The 17790-nt window shown below is 56.6% G+C and overlaps 1 protein-coding gene across 1 annotated transcript; it reads right to left on the bottom strand.

The window, feature by feature from the left end:
- Window positions 1–1305: 1305 nt before the first annotated feature.
- Window positions 1306–15737, bottom strand: GGT1 (gamma-glutamyltransferase 1). The gene is made up of 14 exons (XM_058690967.1): window positions 15160–15737; window positions 12816–12990; window positions 11877–12051; window positions 11146–11276; window positions 10904–10990; window positions 7870–8062; window positions 7376–7533; window positions 6208–6357; window positions 5698–5834; window positions 2703–2890; window positions 2358–2485; window positions 2149–2261; window positions 1955–2068; window positions 1306–1623 (listed from the first exon to the last, which is right to left on the bottom strand). Exons 3-14 carry the CDS (start codon window positions 12035–12037, stop codon window positions 1477–1479), a joined length of 1707 nt encoding a protein of 568 aa, XP_058546950.1. The 5' UTR covers window positions 12038–12051; window positions 12816–12990; window positions 15160–15737; the 3' UTR covers window positions 1306–1476.
- Window positions 15738–17790: the final 2053 nt, after the last annotated feature.

Genomic DNA, 17790 nt, shown 5'->3' with positions numbered 1-17790 from the left:
GCTAGAGATGTGGCTGGGGAGGCTTAGCTGAGAAGTGTCCTGAGTATCCATGTCTGGAGGGGAGGGGTAGGAGATGATGGGAAGGAAAGAGAGAGGAAAGCAAGTCCCTCAGCACCTGAGGGAGGCTTCAGCTGAGCCCGTGGGGTCTGGGGAACTGAGTGCACTCTGCCCACATGTGGGAGTCCAAGGAGCTTCCCCTCCAGCAGGAACAAGACCAGCCCCTCAGGCCTCAGTCTTCTCTTCTGCAAACAGGGCTATGGCCTTTCCTCTGGCACCAAAATGAAGGCTGAGGAGGTTTGCACACCTCAGCAGCCCAGCCTCCATCCTGTCTCCGGGGGACCCCAGCAGTACTACCCTCTGGGGCTCAGGGCCCAGACTGCAGATATAAACCCCATTTCCTTGTGGGTACTTTGGAAACACCGGGTTTTCCTGCCTTGTGAAGGAGAGCCCAGACCTGGTCTCCCCTGGCCTCTGTGTCCCTGGTCTCAGGGGTTCCCCACTCATGTTCACTGGTCAGGGGGACATCTGGCCATCAAGTTGTGACACCCCTTCCCCTGCTCACCCCCTCTAGCCTTTCACAGCTCCTCACATCAGGCATCACAACCGAGTGTAGGAGACAAGTTAGCAGACCCCAAGGGAGGGCAGGAGAGGCTGGCCTGTGGTGGAGGGGGCAGGGTGCTGTGGCCCACTGCCCCTCCAGGCCCCACTCCTGGGCTGCATTCTCTGGCGGCCCGCCAGTCCAGCTCTGACCCTCAGGATCTGGGGACCTTTTCCAGCTCACTGTTCCCTGAGAACTGGGCCTCTTTCTGGAGTTGATCACAGCTTGAATTTCATTCTATTCTAGGTTTGTGCTTGGAAAATCCCCCGGAACCTGACTGTGACTAAGAAGTTTTGCTCCAGCCTCTTGCCCAATCCCACTCTTCAGACCTCAGGTTCACTTCCATGTGTCCTCCACAGTGTGAGCGGGGGCTCCCACCAGGCTGAAGAGGTAGCAGAGTTGATAAGCTTTTTCTGCTGGGTGCACTCTGGCCGAGTAAACTCCGGGGCTGTGACACCCCCTGGTGGTTAATGCTGGGAAGTGCCACTGTCCGGGCCAGAAAAGCGGCGACCTGGCCCCTGAGGCTCAGGGTACCGAAGGATAATGTTTGGTATGGGTCTGCCCCGCCCCTCACCCACCCTCCCACTGGGCTCTCGTGAAAATTCTGAGGCTAGCTCCAGCACCTGAGGGGTAAAGACCTCTGAATCCCACCTCTTCACCCTTCCCCACCTGACAGCTCCATTTCACACACACAGGATGCTGAGGTCCAGGGATATGGGAGCCTGGTTGGCAAGGCTGCCCAGAGCCTGATGGTGTGGCCCCCATTTATTGCACTGCTTTGTCACTCACAGGGGAAGCAAATCCCCTCAAAGTCCCACTTTGGCCCCAGCGGACATCTCATCCTTAGGTCGCCAGTCAGCCTTGCCCGCCCTGAGTACTCAGTAGCCAGCAGGCTCCCCGCCTTTCCTGGAATCTGAGGCAGCTGCCCAGCCACCAGCCGTGTGGACAATGGCCTGTACCACAGCGATGAAGTTGGAAGTGACCTCAGCGTGGTGGTGCCGGGTCTTCAGGGCTGCAACCACCGCCTGGAGGTGGGAGGGGATAGAGAGGCCTCAGCAGGGCCCAAGATGCCATGCGAACCACATAGACCCACACTGAAACACACAGGTAGTGCCATTTCTGCCCCAGTGGCCAGGAAGAGCAAGTTGGGGGCAGACGGTCCTATTGGGTCTCACCGGAGCAGGTAGACTGACTCACATCCCACAAGGGTTCAAGATGGCCCAGGCAGTAGGTGTGAAGGTATCTGCCCCAGGCAGAGGGGCAGTCTACTCCATGATGACTCAGGAGATCCAGGCCTCCCTCCCAGGACACCCTGTGACCCCCACCTTGTGACTATTTCCTTGACTCTTTACCCACCTGGTCAGTGTCTTTCTCCAGGGTCGTGGTGTTAGGCAGAAGCTGGTTGTGCAGTCGGGGCTCCTCTACTGCCCGCTTCACATCGTAGCCAAACCACAGGTTATGGATGATGGCCTGGAGGTGGCAGGGGGGGCAGTGAGGGGGTCAGTGTGGTCCAGGGACAGGGGCTGGGGGGATAAATGGGTGATACCTACCAGCGCAGTGGCTGTGGTGATTTTCGTGCCCCCAGAGGCACCCACCACCATGCGGACCTGGCCATCCCGGCCCACGATGATCGCTGGACACATGGATGAGAGTGGCTGCTTCCCTGTGATCACCAGGTGGATGGGTGGGGACAGAGATGCTGGTCAGCCGCCTGCCCAGGACACCAGCCCTCTCCCCACCTGAGCCCCTTGCCCCACACCTGGTTTGATGAAGTTGGCTGGTGAGGGGGGCACCCCGAACTGGTTGGTGATGCTGGGGGAGCTGAAGTCATCCATTTCATCATTGAAGAGGATCCCACTGACCCGTGATCGTACCTTAGAACCAAAGCTGAAGACCAGCTGAGTCAGCCAGCTATGGCGAACCCAGCCCCACCCTGCCCAGCCCCTACCCACCCCCCAAAGCTCCAGCTCTCTCCCGGTGAGGCTGAGGGTACATGTTCTACCAAGGTGGGGCCTCAGTTCCCACCATGAGAGAGGTCGATGGAGCCCCCTTCTAGGACATGCAAGCAGCCCCCAGACCACCCAGGTCACCCGGCAGCCCCTACTAGAGGTTGATGGTGCTGGTGGCCGACACAGCGCTGCCGTCCTCTGCAACCACGGACAGGTGGGCAGTGCCACCATCATCAGGCGTGTAGAACTCAGGCTCATAGTAGGGGAACGGGTGAGTGGTATCATCAGAGATCCGGGCCCGGAGCTGGGCGGCAAAGAACTCGGAGCTCATGTTGCGGACCACCTGCCGAGACCCCAGAGCTGGCCTGAGGAGGTGGGGAGGGGGTGGGGAGGGGGCACAGGCTTGTGCGAGCAGCTCTTGGGAAGCCCCCAACATGGCCCTGACCACAACCCTCCTGCACCCTCAACATCACATGGCCCTCTGATCCCCTCTTTCCAGCCTTTGTCTGTACTGCAGTCCAGAAATTCAGTATTTATCTGTCCACCCCACAACACCCCACTCTTGCAGCACTCAATCATTCATTCATTCATGGAGCTTGTGCTGTGTGCTTGGATCAACAGGGAACAGACGTACAGATCCCAGCCCTCCTGGCAGGGAAGACGAAGGCAGGCAGGGACATGTTGAAAAGAACAAGCCAGGTAAAGGGGATAGGGAGGGATGAGGTGGGGACCAAGTGGTCAGGGAGGGCTTCTCAGAAGAAGTGATATCTGAAAAGAGCTGTGAATGTGGCCTGAGTGATAAAATGCAAAGGCCCTGAGGCAGGCCTGGAGTGATAGAGGGTGAATAGGGTCAAGGTGGTAGAAAAGGTCAACAGGGGCTGATCCTATAAGTCTTCATAAGCCCCATAAGGACTTTGGCTTTTTCTCTGAGCCACCTGGTCCTGGGACAGAAGAGTGACCACACTGGTGAGTCACAGGACCCCTCTGGCAGCTATGTGAAGGTAAAAGGGTAGAACCCAGCTGGGAAGCTATGACATCAAACATCAACCATGTGAGAGATGGTAGCTGGCCCAGCTGGGAGAGAATCAATGGCCCCAATGTCTTCAATCCAGAGTGCCCATTAGCTGAGGAGATGAACACTGCAGATGGCCAGTGTAGGAGACAGGAGCTTGATTTTGAACAGGTGCCCTTGGGACCCTGAAGAGCCTGTCTCAGGTGGGTGGTAGACCTACATGTGGGCAAGATCAGGCTGAGGGATAAACATGGAGCCATTAGTTTCTGGTGGCTGCTTAAAGCCATGAGTCTGGGGGCACCTGGGTGGCTCAGTTGGTTGAGCATCTGACTCTTCATTTGTGGCTCAGGTCATGATTCCAGGGTCATGGGATTGAGACCTGCATTGGGTTCTGTGCTTCTCTCTCTCTCTCTCTCTCTCTGTCCCTCTCCCCAGCTTGTGTGCTCTAAAACAAAAACAAAAACAAAAACAAAAACACAAAAACAAAAACAAAAACAAAACAAACAAACAAAAACTAAAAAAAAGCCATGACCCTGAATAGGGTCCCCACAGTGGTGAGGACAGAGAAAGAGGAGAGTAGATGAGACAGGAGCCAACAAGGAAGGCCCCTGGGGACTAAGCAAAGGAAATGCCTCCAGAATTTTCCAGCAACATCCCACAGGGAAAATGTTTAGCCTGAATCTACTCCTAAGAAAACACAAAGTCAAATCCAGGATGTGGACTGATTCTGCAAGATGACTGCCTTGGGCTTTAAAAATCAGCAAAAGAGCCAAGAGGCCTATTGTAGGCTAGAGACCAGAGGGGCATAAACAGCAACTGTAAGGTATGAGTTTGACGGGCTCTGGACCTAACAACCCTGGGACTGTTGGGAATACAGGTGTCTAACAGGTCAAGTCCTCTCAATGTCAGGGAGTAGGAGTCCTCAGTTTTAGGAGCGACAACCCAAAGTGTGATATCAGTGACTGACCATCTGATACCCCCAAAAACACATGCATATTGATAAAGAGGTAGATGGAGGCAGAGAGAGAGAGGAAGGAAATGTGGCAAAAGCCTACAACTTTGCAAAATGAAAAGCTGAGCAAAGGAGGTGGTAAACTGTGTGAGATGCTGCAGTAGGGGGCCCAAAGGGGAAACTGAGGCTGGACTCAGGGGGCAGGGTGAGAGGTCATGGTGGGGGGGAGGTGGTGGAGCAAGAAGGGCACAGCCTGATGGGAGAGGACTTGAGAAAGGGACAGAGTGGCCAAGTTTGCTCTGAGCAGAAGCCAAGGAATGGGGTCAGCAGCTGAAGGTTCTGAAGCAACAAGAGTATGATTCTCGCTCCAGAATGATGTGTCTGAAAGGACAGACTAGGAACGCCAGAGGCAGAGCAGTGTTGCAGGAGAGACTTGCGGAGTCAGCAAGTGCATGAGCAGAGGAGCTGGCCTTAGCCAGGCCAAATGGCAGATAGGGGTGCGATGTAGCTGCCTCAGGGATATGAGACACCGGGTCACCGGCTGCAGTCGGGAGTAGTACAAAATGCTCATTGGGGAAAAAAAGAGATCCGGGAAAGCAGAAAGGCTGCTGGGCAGCTGAGAGGCACAGGCCTGTGTGAGGGAATCTGCAGGTCTACCGCGGAATGGGTGATCCGAGTAGGTAAGGAGGGTGGTGATGGGAGTCTTGATGGAGGCCCAGCCTGGATCTGGCAGTGAGTGGGTTGGGCTGTGCAGGATCTGGGTAGGGCCTAGGACACATTAGCTCCTGGGTGTGACCACAGAACCAGTGGCCAAGGCCCAGAGCATTGCTCCTCTCCCCCTCAGCCATCCTCCTCATTACCCTTGAGGGTTGCAACGTCCCCATGCGTTCCCCACCTCAGCACCGAACACTCCAAACCCTTCCAGGACAAGGGTACAGCCCCCAAGGTGGGAGCACAGACACAGGTAGGGGACACTAATTACTCATTGTCAAGTCTGTCACACTGTGAGCTCCGTGTGGCAGAGGGCCAAACTCGGGCGTCACCAGGCCATCCCAGCACATGGTAGGTCCACCACCAAAGTTGGTGGTGAAAGCATGTGTGAGGCTAGGGTGGTCCCAGGAAGCCCTCCTCGCACATCCATGGCAGGCCCTCCCGCACCCATCACGGGCCACCCCCTGCCTCTTACCTCCATCATATTGACAAACTTGGGGTCCCCAAGCAGGGTCCTCTTGGCATAGGCAAACCGGAAGGCCTCCACAATGCGGTGGTAGGTCAGACCCTTCTGTTCGGGTGTCTCCACACTCGCTGGGGAGAAGTTGTACCCTGGTTGAGCAGAGATGGGGGCATGTTAGCAGTCCCGGGGCCCTCTGCTGAGACAGCTGGGTGCCCCAGGGTAGGCTCACACCTCCCTGAATCACTTGGCCCAGCTTGAGAAGGGGAATGTTTAATAAAAACCAGTGGACACTTAGGAGGAATGTAAGAATGGAATGAGTAAGGGACCCCTGGGCCTGGGATGACCACTTAGATTTACCAGATGCGTCCTCTGGACCAGCATGGCTATTCCCACCCCAGGACACTGCTCTGTACCTTTTTAGCTCCCAACCATTCCTCCTCCTCCTCCAGCCCCTGATCATCGCCCCTCACAGCCCTGGTTACTCTGCACCGCCTCCTGCGGAGCCAGGGTGGGAGGGCTCACCCTTGAGGATATTGAGGATGAGAGCCAGCACGGGCCCACTGAGTGGGGCACTGGGCACGTAGAGCTGGGCGTCCCCGAGGCTGATGTTCAGTGGCTGCTCTATCAGCTCGGCACGGTAGTTGTTCAGGTCCTCGGTGGTCATAATGCCCCCTGCAATGAGACAGCAGCTCAATGGGTGGACACAGGGATGGGGCCCCCAATCTGAGGGGAGCACAGGACCATCACACTGAAAGCCCTGCCCACTCTTGAGGGCCCCGCTCCTCCCCCTCCCCACTGCCCCATCCGCCAGTCCCTCTGTGCTCCCTGATGATACCACCTCTCCACTGCCAGGCTCAGGCCATGTGCCCTCTATCTGTTTGCCCCACTGGCCTCCAGGTCTGCCTTCTCTCCTCTTGGCGGCCAGAGAGACTTCTCTAAGTGGAAAGTATCTGCTCCCATCTCTCCCTTGCTCAGTCCCATCCTCCAGTGACTACTAATAGGTGGGTGAAAGGAGGCTCTTTAATTCTACAGGGAACTGGCTCCAGAAAGACCAAGTATTTATAGGCTAATTTCCTGCCTCAGTGGTAAAGGTCAACATGCTAATCACTCTCTTCTGTGTCTCTGACAAAAATAACAGCAGGAAGAAATCCACAGCTGGGGAGGGAGAGGCAGCACCAGGCTTCTTGGCTGAAAGTCATGAGAACTTGTCTCTGCTTGCAGCCCCTCCAGTGCCTCTCTCACCAAGCCCACCCTCATCCACTGTGACGCTCAGGGATAACTAAAGCTCATCCTCTCTGGGCCTTAGCCTATTTCCTCTGCCAGGAAGGCTCTTCCTCTCTCCAAGCTCATCTGTAGCTCAGGTACCACCTCCTGCTTGAGGAAGTCCCCTCAGATCTGCATTTCAATGCTTCCTCAGCGCCAGTTCCAGCCTAGACCTTCATTTACTTACAGAGGACTTTCCCTCCTGAACTGCACTGGTCTCTCAGTTTCAACCTAACCAAGATCTATGGATCTATGTGGCCTGTCACTGACTGCAGACATATCTGTGACCCCCCCTCCCCCTCCAGACACTGCCTGAGGGCCCAGTGCCCAGGTCGGGCAGGACCAGAGGACCTAAGTCCTCTGAGCTCTGGCTCAGAGCTCCTGCTGCTGAGTTCCTTGCCTAGGGTTCCTGAGATTGCCCACTTACCGGCCGCCTGGATGTCCTTGACAATCTGGGCTGTGAGGCTCCCGTTGTAGAAGGCCTGGGCTCCCTCCAAGGCCAGCGTCTCGTATGTGTTGGCCAGCTGCGGCATGGTCAGTCTGTCCCCCTCCCGCAGCACCTTCCCATCCCGGCAGAACACCTCACTGGGGCAGAGGGGCTCCCGTGAGGCAGGCAGGTAGGGTGGATTCGGCCAGCCATTCCCACCCAACCACACAGGAGATCAAAGGAAGGGCAGTGAGCACCTGTCCACAGGTGAGTCATCCTCTGGTGTCCAGCCAATGCTTCCTAGAGTCCCTTGCCACTCAGGACTCACAAGCCGGGACCCCAGGCACCAGGCTCAGAATGTGATCCCACACACATTGGGAAAGGCTTTTATATCCTAGACCTCATCCCTCTGCCAGTCATTCATGGCATGCAGGGACCTTGGGCCACATCTGCCCAGCCTGTGCCCCAGGGCAGGCCAGCACCCACAGACATACCACAGTGCAGGCTGTTCCTCGATGACAGCCCTGTCTTTCTCCAGGGCTGCCGCCAAGCCCTTCCCCACAGGGAAGCCCTGGCGGGCCAGCTGGATGCTGGGCTGAAAGAGGTGAGCCCAGGGCAGCCGCCCATGCCGCTGGTGGGCCAACTCATAGCCTCGGATCTCACCGGGAACTGCCACCGACAGCCCCCCTGCAGAGGGACAGGAAGACAGTTAGTGGCTCCAGTCAGGGGACATCAGGAGGGGTGTTCTCCCTCAGCAGCAACCTAGGCACAGTCTCCAGATGGGAGCAGTGAAGTTTAGGAAGGAAATGGAATTGTCATATGTGGACTCCGCTGGCAAGAGTGTAGATTGGCCAGGGATATGTGACAAGGCCACAGTCCTGCTGTCCCAGGACTAGATGTCTGCCTCTGCAGGTGCTACCAGGTTTGAAATCCTGTGCCAGGCCCACAGTTGCACAACAAGACTGTGGGGAAGCCAGACCCCTACCATCTCTTAGTCTGAGCCTCCTAGCCCACAAGGCCTCTCATCCCATAAGACTCAAGGGGTCCACTGGAACCCACTAAAGTCCCCAGGGCAAGCCCAGGCCACCCTCGACACTGAGCCAGTTCCAGGGTAAGGCCTCTACCTTCCTCCCTTCTACTGTCCCAGACCCAGGACCTGAGTCCAACCCCCTGCCCTATATGTACCCTCACTGGGTTTCAGTTCCCCATCTGACCATAAAGAGTTTTGTCTCTTGCAGCTGACCTTAGAGGAGCCCACAATTCCACTGGAAACAGACTCCTGGACCCTGCTCCCCACCCACCCCATGGCCCACTATGCCCTAAGCTGGGCACTGATACAGAAAGGCCCTTGCTCCCAGACACCTTCTTGCTTTCACCCCTGGATGACCAGGGCCATTTCAGCTACACTCAGGCTAGATGACTGCAGCTCTGGAACTACCTCTCCCATCCTGAGGTTGGGCACAAGGTTCTGAGAGCCAGGTTGTTATGGTCTGTATGTCTGCACATCTCAGAAGGTCTGACACCCGGCCCATGATTCCTGCCACCTTAAAAAAAAAATGCTGCCCTGATCTTGGGCTAATAGGTCTCAGACCACCCTGCTAACCAAGGTCACCAGTGACCCCCACACTGCCAGACCAGGGTCCTCTCTCAACTTTACCTTACTTAGCCCGTCACTCCTCCAGGGTCCTCTGCATCCCACATGCGAGGCTCTGTTAGGGTCTCCTCTGTCTACACTCACCGTATTGGTGACCTCCCCCGGTTCAGGGCTTCAAATTTCATGTATGTGCTGCCAGTTCTAAATTTACTCTCTGGCCTGGCCTGCTCCCCCGATGGCCTGATCTGAGGATGCACCTGCCCATGAGAAAGGCGTCTCAAACTTAACACACTCAAAACCCAACTCCAGACTGTCACCCAAACCCACTCCCCCACAGCCTTGCTGGCCTCTGTTAGGGGCACCCCATGCTTCCAGGTACAGATCAAAGACCAGGGGTCATCCAGGACTCTTGGTATAGGAGTTGGTGTCACACCCGATCTCTCAGCAAATGCACAGGCTCCACCTTCTAGGTATGTTGAATACCAACCACCTCCCAACACCCTCATCTCTCCGTGGTCATCGTGGTGACCTCCTGACGCGTCACCTGATGGGCAGGCGGCTTGCTCCCTGCCTCTTCTGCAGCTGCCCAAGGGGTTCAGCCAGACATAGGCCAGATCTACCCCCACAAACACCCCAGGGGCCACTGCTACCTCTCTTGGACAAGAGACAGGGTCTTCACAATGACCCATAAGGTCTGACACCACCTGAGCCATTCTGACCCTGGTGTCGCCCATTGCAGCCTTGCTAGTTCCCGCAGTTCTCTGTCCCATCTTCCCATGTGGGTCACTTGCTCTTCTCCCAGACACCTGCACAGCTATCCTCACCCAATCCAGACCCTGGGTCTTTGCCCAGACACTTCCCCCATGACCAGGCTACACTTGGTGAACTGCACGCCTTCCAGCCCTTCCCACCTCTGCTGTTCTGGTACCACCTGGCTTGGCTGGTCCACGGATTTTATCTGTTGCCTTTGTTTTGTCCCCAGGCTTGGGGAACAACCCCTGACATTTTAAGAGATTCCCAACAAGTCCTCGTTAAATAAGTGAATTCCGAGCATCCACAAGGTGCTAAGTCTGTAAGATTCCAGCAATCACACTGAATGATTTCATTTCTACACATTCTGAGTCTCCCAGGGGATATAAAAATTCAAAGAGGCTGTATGTTGGAGGAGACTCCAATGGGGCTGCTCACAGGGCCTCACCCAGGGCCCCGGCCCGAGGGGCAGAGTCTGCAACTGGGGATCAGACCTGCTATGGCCAACAGCCCCCTCGTCCTGCCTCTAATCTCCTATCCTGCTTTCCTCCTATCCTCCTTTTGGGTCCTTGGAGCAGCAACCCCTGCTGGCCACTGGCTTCCCCTCAGCTGCATGGGGAGGTTGGGGGCCTCTTCTCTGCATGAAGGCCTTGTTAAAAAAGATAGACTCGACTGCGTTTTTGGAGCTATCTCCACAAAATGAACGAATAAATGAAAGTCTTGGATGCCTTTGAAAAATTCAGGACTTTGACAGCCCAGGTTCAATTTGGGTCTCAGCACCATCCAGCTGTGTGACCTCAGTTGGTTTGCATGACTTCTCTGGACCTATAAAATAAGAATCAACACAGCGCTTCCCCTGACTCCCAAGCATACAGGGAGGATTCAAGGGGCCCATTGGTGAAAACAGCTAAGCAGCATGCTGGCCCCAGTGCCCCCCGATATGTGCAAGCTGTTGAAATAATAATTATTCTCTCCATGCCCTAGCACCCTGGAGAGGCCTGAGTGGAAATAACAGAAGCTCCATGTCTTCACCCTCGGGAGGGTGTTGTCGGGCCAGGAAGGGCTGGATGGGAAGGGTGCACATCAGCACTGCCAGAATTGTCGCCAGCATCAGACAGGGGCATGCCCATGCCTTCCCGGCAGCTCACCCCAGCTCTGCACCCACACCTGGACTTGCACCTCACCTTTCTGTGACTGCTCCGGGCTGTTAAACATGCCTTCGGAGGCCAGCCCAGGGGCCACCTCACGGGCGTTGATGATCTCAACTTTTCCTAGAAGGAGAAGAAGGTGGGCAGTCCGGACCAACACCAACCCCTCACCCCGTGTGAGCCCAGGGGCCACCCGGCTCTGCTTGCCCCCGGCCCACGTCCAGTCTGAGATGGACAGCCCCTGCCAATTACCTCCCCTACTCCCCGTGGGCACTCACGCGTGGTGCTGTTGTAGATGGTGAGGAACAGGCCGCCCCCGATGCCCATGCTGTGGGCGTTCATGAGCCCCACACACAGCAGGGCCGCAATGGCAGCATCCACCGCCGAGCCACCGTCCCTCAGCATGTCCCTACCGGCAGCAGGTGGTGGGGAGTGAGCACCTGCGGGCTCCCCAACCCCCCGACACATGCACACTGCCACCCAACTCCACCCTTTCTGGCCACCCTGCCCAAAGGAGGATGGAAGAGGAAACTGTAGTTTTGGTTTTTACATGTCACTCTAAGACCAATGGGCTTATATGTTCTTCCTTTCAAGCAAACAGATGTGCATGACGTTTATAAAAGAAAGAAAACGGAAAAACGTTACTTTTTATTAGCAACCTTCTTTGTCTGTTTACGTCTTTTGGGAACTGATCTTTGTACATAATGTGAGATAGGGGTCTAAAATAGCATAAAACAGCAGTTTATCCAAAGGGACAGAGGTCTGAGGAAAGGGACCCAGCTGGGCACCAGGAAATCCACATCCTGCTCTTGGAGTCAGTGTCCCCTTCTGCCCTGACCAGAGGCTGCTGTGAAGGTCCAAGGAAAGGACAGGCAGCTCCATGTGCATCAGACACCCCTTGTCCGGGTAGCTCGTGTACAGACGGGGAAACTGAGTCTCAGAGGGATGAGGATCTTGCCCAGATCCACTTCCAGTGGTCCTCCTGTATTCCCACGCCCTGCCTGCTCACCTCCCGATCTCTGAGCAATACTTGGCATCTGTGGCCACAGCTGCCCTGGGGTAGACGTGGCTCTGTGGCTTGGAGGTCAAGAGCAGGCAAAGGCACAGGATGATGATGAAGATCACTAGGACCACGGCCAGCAGGGCCAGCACCACATACCGTTTCTTCATGGCTCTGCAAGTACCTGTTGTTTGGGGTCAGCGGGGAGGGCTGGTGGTTAACAGGGTCAGGGGACTGCCACTGGCCTGGCCTTGGGCACATCCTGACCCTCACCACACAGGGCACAGCCAATAGTCAAGCCTCAGAAACATGTCCCTGGGGGCACCTGGGTGGCTCACTCAGTTGGTTAGGCTTCCAACTTCGGCTCGGGTCATGATCTCACCATTCATGAGTTCTAGCCCCGCATGGGGCTCTGTGCTGACAGCTCAGAGCCTGGAGCCTGCTTCAGATTCTGTGTCTCCCTCTCTCTCTGCCCCCGCCCCCACCCCGCTCATACTCTGTGTGTGTGTCTCTCTCTCTCAAAAATAAATAAACATTAAAAAAATTTTTTTAAAGAAAAAAATATGTCCCTTTGTTTCCTTCCAGCCCCCGGCCACTTGCTCTGCCAGAAACTCCCAGCCCCATCTCTCCCTTCCTAAATTGCCCTGCTTATCCTCAAGGCCCCATCCCAGTAAAGACCCCATGTCCAACAGAAATCTCTCCTGGGAGCCCCCAGATTCCATGTGTCCCACAGTCAGAGCCACTGCCAAGCAGGGAACTCCACCGGGAACAAGCTTGGCCTGATCCCTTCTGTGACCCCCACCTCAGCCCAGAGCCAGACACCATCCATGGGCCCCCAGAGTGGCCTGCCACAGACTGTGGGGTTCGGCTTCCATTGTACCCTCAAAAAGGACACCCACAATCTCCTTGTAGAACTGTCAGACAAGCTGCCATGGGGCAGGGGCCTACCTTTCTCAGCGGATGGAAGCCCCACACCTTGCCTGGGGAGGTGGCCACAAAAGCGGGGAGGGCTTGGCTGAAACAGCTAAGGAAATAACTGGGGTCTCCCTCACAGACAGTAGGAGCCGGTGTCCACAGAATCTGCTCCAGACAGACACCTCGATCAGGCAGCCTCTTTGCTCTCCTGAAAATCAAGATAGTGTACCTGAAACAGGCCTCCCCAGGGAGGTCCTCCCCAGGGAGCTCTGTGAGGTTCCTCTGACCCAGATGAACTCTGGAGTCGAAGAGGAGGCTGTCCGACTCTCCCACATTTGTGTGAAATCTCCAGGCACAGCCGAGAGGGGGTTTGCCCAGAGCAAGGCCCGAGTTCGGTGGTGTGAGTGTCATATGACAAAGTGGTGAAGCCCACGTGGGCCAGGCCAAGGAGACGGGGTATGCAGGCTCTCAAGCCAGCTCGTCCCATCTGAGTCTTGCCCCTCGTCTGATGTGGGACCTTGGGCAAGTCACTGACTACCTGTCCAGTGGGAATGACAGAGGCATCCTGCTTGGGGATGTTGTAGAAATGAAGTGGATTGGAAAGTGTGAAGTGCTAGGTGAGTGTTGGCTATAATTGCCATCAGCTAGTAGGGTGACGCCCTGGAGGCCGGCGGTGCAGAAGGAAGCTGGTCAGCCATCTGTTCACTGTTTCCCTGTTGACTCCTTTCCAGGCCATGCAGGGAGGGACAGCAGTGAGCCTTTGGGCTCCTGTGGCGGTGACAGCGGACAAGGGGTGTGACCCCCACAAGGAAGGAGAGGTGTGAGGACAGTGGCAATCTCCATTATCTCCGAAAGGTGAGTGTCTGCCAATAAGCCCCAGGCTGGGATGCCTCTGGTTCACCTCGTCTCTGTTCAGAGGGTCTGAGCTCCAGGGCCAGACACAGTGTCCCAGAGATGGACTAGGAGTGGAGTCTCACTTGCACGGAGCCTGGGAGGGGATAGCCCTCCCACATGGGGGGCCTCCAGAAGCCAGCATGGAAGGGCTTTCCCCTCCCAGGCTCAGTGGGCAGCCACACAGCAGACCACCACCCTACGTCCCCAGTGGGATTCAAGCCAGCCTTTCTTCTCCATGTTGACTGTATCCAGGCACCACCCTTTGAAGGCTGGACTATAAAGCCTACTCCCTGCACTCCCTCCTGTCAGTATCACCTGCTCCTCAGTCCTCCAAAAGGCAGCAGAAGGCTCTCTCCAAAGTGCCAACCAGGACTTTCCCCCTACCACTGCTCCAGGGGATAGTCTATGCCCCTGGAGCACACCCTAGAGGCTGGGTCAGGGTTAAGGATTCCCAACAGAGATAGCTACGCTGGGAGGTGTGAGGGGCCTTGGGAGCTGGGCCAGGAACATGTGGGGTCTGTTTCCAGACACAGAACTTTCCCACCACATGTGGTGGGGGTGGGTGGGGCAGGACAGAAACCAGTGACTCTCTTCCCAGCATGGGCACAGGCACACTTGCCAAGGAGGCCCCCCAGTCCTTGCCCATGGGACACCTTGGGGACATTGTCTCATTTCTCCTGGGCTTGCGGCTGTGAGGTGAGACCGCCCCCCTCATGGCCCTCCTTTCTCCCCTCAGGTCCCTGTGGTGATCCAGACATGACTTCCTAAGGTCTGTACTCCAGCCTCCCCTGTCCATCCATCTGTCCGTCCATCCATCCGTCTACCCAAGGACCCAAGTGGGTTTCCAGAGGGACAGGGGGCACCCAGCAAGGTTCAGACTGCCAGGGAGTATGGGGAGGGGTGGGCAGTACTGACCCTCATCCCTCCTCCCTGGCCAGGGCAGCAAAGACACCAGCCTAGACCCTGCAAGCAGACATCACCAGCCCTGCGGAAGACACCCTGCTGGGGACTGGGCTTCCGTTTCCCACCCCCCCCCCGACACACACACCCCACATTTTTCCCAAAGACTCACTAAAAGAATGTCCAGGCCCAGAGGTCTGGCTCTCACCCAAATCAGTGTCAGGAAGGGAAACTGAGGCCAGAGAGTAGGTGGGGCACAGCACTTGGCCTCAAACTCCCACACCACTCCTCATGACCCTCATGGGCTTACCTGAGGCCCGGAGCTGGCAGGGGCCCAGGAAAGCTCCTGGTCCTCGGAAGAAGCTCTAGGCTGGGACACGGCCAGATTTGTCTGCCTGGGAAAATCTGGGCCACAGCTTCAGCCGAACCCCCCCATTCCTAGGAGTGGCCCAGAGCCACGCCTGCAGCCCCTGCAGAGCTCCTCAGGGTGCCTCTGAACAGGGATTGGGATCTGGGGGAGGGCACCTCCAAGGAGGAGCAGAGACAGGAAAGGGGCAGGAGAAGGCAGAACTCTCATGCTCACCTAGTCCCAGAGCAGGCAAGAAGCTGGCTGGGAGTCACTCAGCAACCCCATGGGACCGTTGAAAGTGTCTAAGCAGGGTGGAGAGCAGGCTGTCCTCTAAAAGGTCCAGTCTGACAGGGAGGACAGCCCCAGGGGCTGACGTTGAGGAAGCAAGGAGACACAGTGACTTGGCCTGTCAGCAGATGACTAAAGTTCACACAGCTCTGGGAGGGCCCTGGGTAGGAGATGGGAGGTGTTATGACAGCATGACTTCTGAGGTCCCCAAGGCAGTGGCAGCAGGTGAGGGGTGTGACCCCAACAGGGAAAGAGAGGTGTGGTGCCAGGGGCAAGGAGTCCCCCTCTCTTGGACACAGTTCTCTCCAAAGGGCAGGGTCTCCTGGTGAACACCCCTCCAGCAAGCCCCAGGCTGGGTACACCCCACCCCTGTCAAAGTGTCTGAACTCCAGGGCCAAACACAATGTCCCAGAGATGGTTCCTGAGGCAACGCAGCAGAGGTGCCGCCAGCACCAGACCAGAACCAGGACCTGAGAGCCCTCACCACAGCCCTCAAGCAGATGCCAAGGGTGCCTTCCTGGAACACAGCCTGGGGCCTCGCGTCCAGACCGGTTCCACCGCCTATCCGCCTATCCGGGAATGTCAGCACCTCGGGCCCAAGAACCCCCCTGAGCAGCCTGGAAGGGCAGGGCCCGGATCGCACCAGAGCTGGTTCAAGCCACGCAGCCCAAAGGTGCACACCTGGCCACTTGATACCCGCACCCAAGTTCCTGCATGTCCCTGACCGGGCCAACAAGGAGATCTCAAGCCAGGAGTAGGTGCATGCCCAGCCCAGGGACCTTGGACGCTGCTTTCCATCCCCCTTTTGCCTCCATGTGCCAAGAATAAGGATCAGCCACTCCCTGAGTCATTGCTCCATCCCTGGCTTCCTTGCTAGCTGTATCTAGGCCGCCCAGGAGCCCCCACAGTCCCTATCTGTAACACCTCAGCTATGACCACCCTGTAAGGCTGTGGCAGCTGACAGACAGAAAGAGCTATAGAGGTCTCATTGCCCCTACAGAGTATTGCTGCACACTCTGGGTCGCACAGTCAAAACAGGCCTTGTCCTGTTACCCACTGCCCTTGAACAGGCTTGGGATGGAATCCACCGGAAAATGCACTCCCATGAAATCTTCCACGGCCCCGGGACGGGGCGCCATGACTCAGCTCTTTTCCCCTGGACATCACCTGCAGACCAGGGTGACTGAGAAGATGGACAGGGCAGGCTCCAGGGACGAAGACCCATAACCTGTCCCTGAGGGCTAGCCACCAGCCAGGATGTCAGGGGATTTGTGTTGCAGGCCAGTCAGCTGGCAGGGGTCTAGAGTGGAAAGACACAGGGCTCTGTCCCTAGCCTAAGCCTGCTTAGCCACTTCCTCCTCGCCTGGGGAGGCATAAGACATGGCAGTGTCAGCAGCAGCTCGAGGGTAGGAAGAATGTCTGAGCGGGCAGAGGATGGCCCCACCCAACAGGTGATCCCAGTAGGGTCCCAACAGGAAAACCGCATCCTGGGGCAAAGTGAGGGACCAAACACTGTCTGTGATGGAGCACAGATGAAGCCTAGCAGCAGCTGCAGGCACCAGAGAGGAGAGTCCGGAGGAAAGGTATCTCATTAAAGGCTGTGTCAACAAACGCCTGAGGTACAGAACCAAGAACCTTCCTTACGTGGTGAACGTGTCACGTTTTATTCTGGTCAGCCCCCCAACCCCTATATGCTGAAAAGCGACCTGAGGGGAGTCAGTCTGGGGAAACCATGCCACCCTAGAAAAGGCTGCAGGGGCTGGGCTGAAGAGTCTCCTCCAGACCCCATGGTTCCTGTCCTAGGCACATAAAGTGGTAAGCTCCCCGTCCCCAGGAATGTGCAAGCCTCACCCACCAGAGATACTGACTTTACCATCAGCACCACCCCCTCCCAATACACACACACACACACACACACACACACACACACACACACAAACTGAACCTAGGCTGAGTGGAACAGGTTCCCAGGATGCATCAGAGAGCGGAGCATGAGGAAGCCTAAGGATTCTCTGTTAATCCTCCAACCCAGTTGTCACCTGGCTGTGTCACCACCACCTCAGAGCCACAGTCCTGGTGCACGGTCCTAGACCCATTCAGACAGGAAACCAAGGCTTAGGTTGAAGCAACTTGCGCAAATTCAGCTGGTCCCCGAGGGAGACATGTGGACCAGCAGGTGGGCCCAGAACCCATGCCCCTGGCCCTAACACCACCAGCATCAAGGAATCGTCCCCATCGCTGACCCCAGGCATGAGAACATAGCTCTCAGCAGCTTCCTGAGCCCTGCCTGCCACTGGACTGGAAGCTTACCATTACCCAGGCCTGGATTTGGGATCTGTCTCCCTTGCTGCCCACCCTGGTGGCGTAAGGTTGAGAATTAGAAAAAGTCACCTTCCCCAGTACTTGATAACCGCCATGCCAGATACCTGTTGAGATAGCTAGGCATGCCTGCAATGACCACAAGGTGGTGGGCACCCCCTAGAGTTGTGCAATGACCCTTGCACAACTGAGCCGGTTTCAGGCACCATAGCCACAAACCAGATCCCGGAGAGGGGCAAGCATGGCCAGAGGACCCAG

Source organism: Neofelis nebulosa, chromosome 11 (genome assembly GCF_028018385.1).
Source record: "Neofelis nebulosa isolate mNeoNeb1 chromosome 11, mNeoNeb1.pri, whole genome shotgun sequence".
Taxonomy (NCBI): domain Eukaryota; kingdom Metazoa; phylum Chordata; class Mammalia; order Carnivora; family Felidae; genus Neofelis; species Neofelis nebulosa.
The sequence above is the reverse complement of the archived record's forward strand: the minus strand, read 5'-3'. Positions and strand labels throughout refer to the sequence as shown.